Source organism: Gymnoscopelus braueri (genome assembly GCF_963280865.1).
Source record: "Gymnoscopelus braueri genome assembly, chromosome: 14".
NCBI lineage: Eukaryota > Metazoa > Chordata > Actinopteri > Myctophiformes > Myctophidae > Gymnoscopelus > Gymnoscopelus braueri.
In genome coordinates this window covers 19152218-19161160 of record NC_137619.1, presented here as the reverse complement: position 1 = coordinate 19161160, position 8943 = coordinate 19152218, and the positions used below count along the sequence as shown (strand labels likewise).

General features: G+C 42.1%; 1 protein-coding gene across 1 annotated transcript; it reads left to right on the top strand.

Annotated features, from left to right (window-relative positions):
- Nucleotides 1-1618: 1618 nt before the first annotated feature.
- LOC308100555 (serine/threonine-protein kinase ULK1-like) lies at nucleotides 1619-4627 on the top strand (the record flags this gene model as incomplete). Its single annotated transcript, XM_080449622.1, has 1 exon — nucleotides 1619-4627. One exon carries the CDS (start codon nucleotides 1619-1621, stop codon nucleotides 4625-4627), a length of 3009 nt encoding a protein of 1002 aa, XP_080305748.1.
- Between the last annotated feature and the right edge of the window lie 4316 nt (nucleotides 4628-8943).

Genomic DNA, 8943 nt, shown 5'->3' with positions numbered 1-8943 from the left:
TCAGATTTAAAATGCGTTTAAGGTAGCAGCTCTGTCTATATGTGCAGTAGGTCTACACTAACCATTGAGTGTCCCGACTAGACCTGAGTGTCCCGAGTAGACCTAGAGGTCTGCTCGGGACGAGTGTACTCGGGACTAACCTCGCGTCACCAGACTTTCCACCTCGGAGGAACTCGGGACACTCAATGGTTAGTAGTCCTTGCCTCAGGACGCCGCCTACAGGACGTACACGGAACAACTGGTCAACGATCCACGTTCCACCTTGTCAAGAAAACTGCCTGACGTTGATGAATAAACTGTGGTCAGACAGAGTCAGCTTGAAGAGGTCATTTTCCAGGCACACTGTGAGTTGGCTCTGTCCAGGAAGATAGCAAAGTGGAAACCATGGGAACCATTGATTGGGGAACCCCCTCCCAACCAATGGAAATGGTCCATCTAAATACCCATCCTCTTTATTGTAATGAATATTTTATTTCTGTTAATGTGCGTGAGATCCATGCCCTACTTTTAAATACATTTACTAATTTAAAAAATAGATATAAAATACAATATAGATTTGGAGGGGCTAAAACGTTCTAAAACTCTTTTTTATTTTAAATTTTATTTTATATTTACATGTATTGTACAAATGATGATTTTATAAAATTATTGATTTTTGGTAATCCTATATTAAAATTGGTCACAACGTCACTCTGACTCAGACTCAGACATACAGTAACCATAAACAAACCCAATACGCCCATATAGGTATGTCACTATGACATAACCATAAACAAACCCAGTATTCCATGCTCCATATATGGGCATAAAAGGGCCACAGGTAGACAGACACATACAGAGAGCTCCATGTATAGGCACAAAAGGGACACGGACAGAGCACAGACGGGTACTCTGACAAAGCCCCTACACATATGACTCAGAAATATTGGTCGGATCGGCGGTGCGACATAGCTGTTGGGGCCGCATAGCGCCCCGAACCTATTTAAACAAGACCAGGAGACCTGGTTTTGCCAGACCCAGAATAAATTCCTAGTACTTTATAAGGACTTCGTATGACGGACTTCGTATTACGTGTCAGCCTGTGTCCCTTTTATGCCCATGTATGGAGAAGAAAGGGTCCCTTTTATACAGCCGGTCTTTTTCGCCGACGAAAGGGGGCAGAGCCTCATGTAGGCCGACCCTCTGGCAAAAAATCACTTAAACCGATAAGTTAGATTAACTGTTGCCCCCTTCACTAGTGAAGTACCCATTATCAGAGTACTGGTGATGGAGCCGTGAAAAACTCCATATTTGGGTAAGCTGACATCATATCGTTGACATCTTATTGAGTAAGTGTGGAATTCCATATTCATATTGATGACGTCAGTACCCAAGATGGAATGCAAGAGTGAATGACAGACGGACAACCACACACAGGGAGACTTTAGCTTTATTGTCCACGATGCGGGTCACCAGCCACACACTTATTTTAGGAGGAGTACTCCTGAAGTACACAGGTTTTTGTCAGTAATATGTATGGTATGGCCCATGGCGAGTTGACACAGCAGGGGTGAACTTCATCACTGCTGCCCCTTGAGGGGAAACTCAAACTAAAAACCAAGAGCAGACGTGTAGGACAATGGAGACAGTGGGGAAATTTCAGTTTAGTTGGAAGGACTTGATAGGACATGGCGCATTTGCTGTTGTGTACAAAGGCAGACAAAAAGACAAGCAGGACTTGGAGGTGGCAGTGAAATGCATTAACAAGAAGAACCTGTCCAAACATCAAAACCTGCTGGGGAAGGAGATCAAAATACTTAAGGAATTAAAACATGACAACATTGTCACACTGCTAGACTTCGAGGAAACTGCCAGCTCAGTGTACCTGGTAATGGAGTACTGCAATGGTGGGGACCTGGCAGACTATTTACACTCCAAAGGCACCCTAAGTGAGGACACTATTCAGGTTTTCCTGCAGCAGATGGCAGGAGCCATGAAAGTCCTACACGCCAAAGGAATCATCCACAGAGACCTTAAACCACAGAACATCCTGCTGTCCTGTCCCCCAGGTCGCAAGCCTCATTACAACAATATCTGCATCAAGATAGCTGACTTTGGCTTTGCCAGGTATCTCCAGAATAACATGATGGCAGCAACACTTTGTGGGTCTCCCATGTACATGGCCCCTGAAGTCATCATGTCAGAGAACTATGATGCAAAAGCTGACCTGTGGAGCATCGGAACCATTGTATTCCAATGTCTGACTGGGAAGGCGCCATTTCAGGCAAGCAATCCCCAGGACCTTCGGCTGTTCTATGAGAAAAATAAGAATCTCAGCCCCAACATTCCCAGAGAAACATCGTTCCACTTGAGCCATCTGCTGCTGGGATTGCTGCAAAGAAACCACAAGGACCGCATGAACTTTGATGAGTTCTTTAGTCATCCTTTCCTGGAAGCCAGCTCCTCCTTTAAAAAGACTACTCAAACTGGGACCATGACATGCTTTCCAAGCTCTGCATCGGCCAGTTCGTGTAGCAGTTCCCCCAGCTCCCACCTTGCCTCACTACCACAGTCCCTGGCTGAGGTTCAGCAGCTAGGTGCCAAGGCGCTGCTCTCCTCCACCCGGGAGGTAACTGGTTTCCTCTCAAAGGACTCCTCTGGCAACAGTGGTAGCAGCAAGAACTCGTCCTCTTGTGACACAGATGACTTTGTTATGGTTCCCAAACACTTGCCCACAGATGAACTGACCTGTGAGAGTAAAGTCCTGCAGGACAGCCTGATGAATAGTGTCTCTCTGCTGACCTCTGCTGGTCTGTGTAGCCAAGCAAAGACTCCACCACACTCTCCTTACTGCAGTGACTCTTCTGTAAGATCCAGTGAGGCCTCAACCAGTTACTATAGTGGTAACTATAGCAATTATGGCCAGTCTGAACCTATCCCAGTTCCCACTCAGGTACAGAACTACCAACGCATGGAGCAGAACCTCCATTCTCCTAAACTGGATGAATTGCCATGGCTGTCAACCCCAGTGCTTCACTGCAACAATGGAGGCTCTTTGGGTGTTGCAAGAACCATGCCATCCCCTCCCTATAGTCAAGGAGCGTCAACGACCGCAGGCTGTCGCAGACTGTCTCTGGGAGGGGCCGGATCCTTTCAATTACCCAGACAAGCTCTTCTGTGCCCTGATCCTCTTTCTACTCAGCAGGGAGAACTCACGGCGCAGCTCCACAGTCACCCCTTTCTGTTGGAGTGCACCAGCGCTGGTGCCAGGCAGTACATCAGGAAGCAGAACTCAGACCCAGTGGTGGCTTCTCAGGAAGACATGAGGGCTGGCCGTCCTCTTCACTCCTCCCGCAGGCTCAGTGAGCTGATGCAGCACAGCCCTCTCCCCACAATCCAATGCTCTCCTTTTTGGACAATCCCCTCATTTGAATTCCCGAATATGCCCAGCTCCCCCAATCTGATGACCTTTCTGTCCCAGCCTGGTTTCCCAGACCCCTCTGGTACTAGGCCAGCCTCCACAGCACCCAGAGTCCCAGGACACCTGGCACCCACACCGACCAGCCAGTCTGCTCACTGCACACCCAGATTTAAAGAGGAGGTCAAAGGCTTTGGAATATCTGAGAGCGCAGGTCATCCGTCTGTAGCTGACCACGGCAGCACTGAAAACCTACCCTCCAGATCCATAGACATCGCAGCACCCCCAAGTGGCTCCAGCAGCCCACCACAGGTAGTTTTCACTGTCAGCAGCTCACCTTACAGTGGAAGTACTCCGCCTCATACCTCCTGTCACAGAAAGTATTCAGGCTCTTCTAGTTACATGAGGCAAGAGGGCTCCTTCGCCACCAAATATGCCCAGACAGTGAACTACCTGGATGGCTTCAAAGTTTCCTCCAGTCCTCGCTATAGTTTAACTAGCTCCATCACTATGGACGGTCTTGTAACATTTAAAGCTCCTGAGGAGACTCTGATGGAGCAGGAACACCAAGAAGCACTTCAGAGGTTGCGCTTCATGCTTGACTTTGCTCATTGTCTGATGGAGGTGGCCGGAGCCCAGGGGACTGAGGTCATTGCAGGTGAACAGGACGGCTCTCATCCCTCCTCCATCCTCCAGCAGCAGAGTCTAGTTGCAGACCAGATAAGCTCACTTAGCCGAGAGTGGAGTCATGCTAAACAACTGGTGCTGTATCTCAAGACTGCAGAGCTCTTATCCATTGCCTTACACATGGCCATGGAATGGGTCAAACAGGAAAAGCTCTACCCATCAGCTACTGTCAGACAAGTGGTGAAGAGGCTAAACGAAATATTCAAGTCAAGTGTTACGTGCTGCCGTTCACTGAATGCCCGATTGGAGAGCTTCTTCTCCAGGAAGCACCGTCTGTTGGACAGCATCAGCTCCATCACTGCAGAGAGCCTGCTGTTTAGCCACACTATGCAGATGATTGAGGTTGCTGCACTTGATGAGATGTTCCACCAGGGCGAATCATCTGTGCTGCACTACCATAAAGCTCTGCTACTTATGGAAGGCCTGTCCTTGCTTCTCACTGAGCAGGGTGACATTCTCATCATTAACAAATGCAAGGAGTGTATTAAGCATCGCCTCACTGCTTTGCAGTCAGGAGTACTATGTTTGGGGGTTCCACACTGAAGTTTTCACTTAGACTATCCTTGGGTTTATAATAACAAAACATATACAATAGTGCTCAATTGTCAACACAAGTACAGCACTATCTTTTTTGTGCACATAAGCCAAAACAAAGGACTCAATTGGCACCTCGTTGAGGTTATTATAGTTAAAACTAACTAAATAATGATTACTAGATGCTAAAAAATACCATAACTGAAATTGTGTGTTTACAAAATGAACTAAAACAAACTCAAATCAAAGAGAAAATGGCCTTAGTTTTAATCTTTATTTCATATAGCCCTAGTGTTTTGGGATATGAAATCTTGTCTTCCAAATTTTCTGCTGTGTCACTTCTGTGAATGCATTTCTTTAAATGGTAGGCCTATGTTTTTTTGTTTGTTTTTATTACACAAAATCTGACCTTTTTGAATCCCGCCTTTAAAATGTTTTATAATTGTTCTTCGGAACCAGGTCGACTTTTCACCATGAATAAATGCAACCTGTATGAATTTGTTTAAAGACCTAAAACTGTGAAAAACTAAACAAAAAATAAGGCAAGCCTTTTAAAAAAACAATACACTAAACTAGTTATAACACTGTACAGACTATTTAAAACTAAACTGAATTAAATAGAAATAAAAAAGAATTAAATGGTGAATGAATGCATAGGTTGTGCCACACACACACACACACACACACTACTGTCACTCGTCAGGTTGTTCAGTGTTCAGTGTTCAGTGGTTCACAACGCCTTGCAGCGCGAGGCGTTGTAGATCGAGCTTGTAGATCGGCTATTTTCACAAATGTAATGTCTTTCTTATATTATTTGACAATTTGGCCAATGTTTGACCAGTTTTTATAGTATAGTTTGTTTATTACTTTTGATGCCGTAATGTCTTTTTTATTTTTATTTTGTTTAGGTATTAAAAAGGTCTTTATCGCTATTGGCCTGAAGGTCATGTATGGATGATTGGTGCTGTTAGAATAATGATTCTTGATTGCCTGTGTCTATGATGACGCTTTTGTACGTTTTTCTTTGATGTGTCTGATGCTGTTGAATGTGTGATGCCATTTTTGTTCTTGTTTGTTTTAGTTTTGTGTATGTCCGTATGCCCATATAATGTGATTACAGAATGTATGAAAATGGAAATATAAGTCAAGTGCAAAAAAATAAGGTCTTTATAAGGTCTATTCTTAAAAAAAAAGATATGTGAAAATGTATGAATAATTAATTAAAACAATTGCAATTATGTAAAATTGTATCGCTTATCTCAATCAATTGCGATCAACAATCTATGGATGGAATCTTGTGTGCCAATCTTTAGTGGAAACTACACTTCCTGCATTTTTCTCAATGCAGGAATACAAAGAGAACATCACTGTGCCTTCTATGACCACAGATGGTGGTAAGTCACTAACGTAATGCTATTGCAGTTATCCTGCTCTCTAGACCAGTGGATTCCTAACCTTTCAAGGACTATTATGATGACTATTATATGACTATTATAAGTTTGGGGACCCGATCTAACCTCGACACTAACTCGATACTAACTCGACACTAACTCTGGGGGAGCGCGGGATCGAACTGGTAACCCTGCGGTTGCCATCCGGCCGCGTTACCGGCTACTCTACCCCTGAGCCACTGCCGCCCTTCAATGGAAACTGACAAAGAGAACACCATGGTGCCTTCTACAACCACAGATGGTGGTAAGTAGCTAACATTAAGCTAATGCAATTATCCTGCTCTGTAGACCAGTGATTACCAAACTTTAACATTTTACTGACCCTTTCTATTTGATAAGATTTTTTATCTCTGGGATCCCAATCTACACTGTGATCCCAATCCCAATCCCCTGTTCATTTATCTCTGAGAGTGTAAAAATGGCCATCCAAATGCTACGGATCCAAGGCATTTGGTTCTATTTATACACTTGTGAGTTAATAATAATAATAATAATAATAATAATACATTTTATTTGTAACACACTTTATATTTGAAACAAACCTCAAAGTGCTACATGTTAAAAACAAAAAAGCAAAACAACTAAAATATTAAAACAGTGAAATGAATACAATTCAGATCAAAGGTCAGCTAAACACAGAAGTTTAAAAAGTAAAAAACAAACACATACAGTATGGCATCATCATGAGTCCATCTAGGCAAATGCTTTGTTAAAAAGAAATGTTTTTAGCTGCACAGAGTTACAGACCCATATCTGCTATTTTTTAAGGTCTATTTGGCTCTATGATGTTAAAGTTGTCAGGCAAGCCGCTTTTTGTGGATCACCCTTTCTACTGACATCTTTTCAACAGATGACGTTCAACAAGATGATAGGCCCCGCCTGAAGGGTCCGGAGGCCCCTGTTGTGTGCCACAAGAGCACAGGAGGCGGCTCGTGTGGATGCGGTCTTCCCTGGCACTGTGACTCATGGCTGCTGTCAATTTGTTAGTGAGATCCTCAAATGTATCCTCTACCAGAGACAGCAGCTGCCCATGACCTATGACCAGCTGAAGCATTATCAGAGATGTCAAGCTTCAAAGCAGGTGAGTTCAGTTATGTCTTAAAACTCAAAACCTATGTCATGGCACATCCAGTGTGAATCAAGATCATTTCCACTTTCACTTCAGCGTCAACAGAGACAGGCTGCAACAATCAATTATTTTCTTAGCAATTGATTTGAATACACTGGAAGCATTTATTTTTCTTAATTTTTTCTCAGAAATTCAGAAATGTGTATTTCTCTGTTGTAACAATGCTTCTTGGCAATAACTTTTATACCGTTGGAAAGCCTTTTATTTCACCTTTAAACCTTTAAAAGTGCAGCTGAAAATGTGGGTTGTGCCCCTGAAAAAAATTACGAATCGGGCTTAAAGGAATTCTTCACCCAAACAATTACTTTATTTCTATTAATTACTCGTCCCATGAAGCCTTTAATTCATGGATTCTTTTTTTGTTTTTGTCGCATTTCTGAGCCAATAATCCAATTTGACTAATTGAAGTTAATAGGAGACCAATCTTAATACGAGCAAAATCATATTTAAAACATTGTTTTTGAACCTGAATCATCAGTAGGCTCATCAGTGATTACACTTTGAGAGTTGTTTTGGAGTTTATATTATTCTTTTATATAAATGTGTTAAATTTGGTCTCCTACCTCAGCAGTGTCCTCAATTATTGAATTATTGGGTCAGGAATGCACGTATGCAACATCATTCTTTAAAGAAATCTCCCTTTTTTTGGGGTGAAATATTCCTTAACCAGTATATGGTGTAATGGAAGAGGAAGGCAGCCACCAGAGGGCGCCACACACCACAAAACACAGTTCCTTCCCTCCCCAGGATGTCTTTGATAATAACATACATTACCAACAACATTTCAGTCTAAAATGCATCAACATGTACAGATTGAACATGAGTTTAGACATCAAACGTATAGCACACTCTAATACAAAAGATTATATTGAGTGAATTGTAATATTATTCAAAACCCCAAATACCTAAATGTGATAACGGTGACACGTGACAACATACAAGCGAAAAACAAAACTAACCAGCACAGTTAAAATACTTAAACATCAAGTGTTGTTTCTCTGCATACAGCTTATTGAGCAAACGTATTTTACAGGTGCAAAGGGGAAAGGTGAATGTATGTATAGTATATGCCAGTCAGTGGTTCTCAACCGTTTCTGGATCAGGGCCCACTTAAATCTTGAAAGCGTGGCAGCCTGTCGGCTGGTGGAACTATCATAGTATACTTGAAGTTTCTATTTATCCGTATCACAATGATTTTTTTTTTATGTCATGGTATAATCATGTCATGTTTTAAAAATGTTATTTTATCATTAAAATTGTTTTATTTATATGCAATATTGATATGCATATCAATTATATGCACATGCAACCTGTACCATGTACACCAGTGGTTCTAAACCTGTGGCCCAGGGCCCACAGGTTTAGAACCACTGGTGTACAGTATAAATTGATGGGAGATACTTTTAGAATAAGTCATACATTTGTGATATATGATGATATATATGTTTAGTTACTTTTGTATATCAGCATATAGCAGCACTATGACGTTATATCCATTATTTTCAATATCTTGGATCTTTTTGTAGTTGAGTATTTATTGAAGGCACTTTTTATGTCATGGGGATTTTATTTTAGTGCACTCTTTTCATAGAAAGGGATTTCATAAGAGATTTTCACTTTTAACGTTGACATTTCGTAGAAACACACCATTTTAGTTAATTTGAGTAAACCTTAAGACATTCTATTGTAATCTACTGTACTGGTTCTCAACATCTCTCTCTCTCACTAACACACACACATGCACG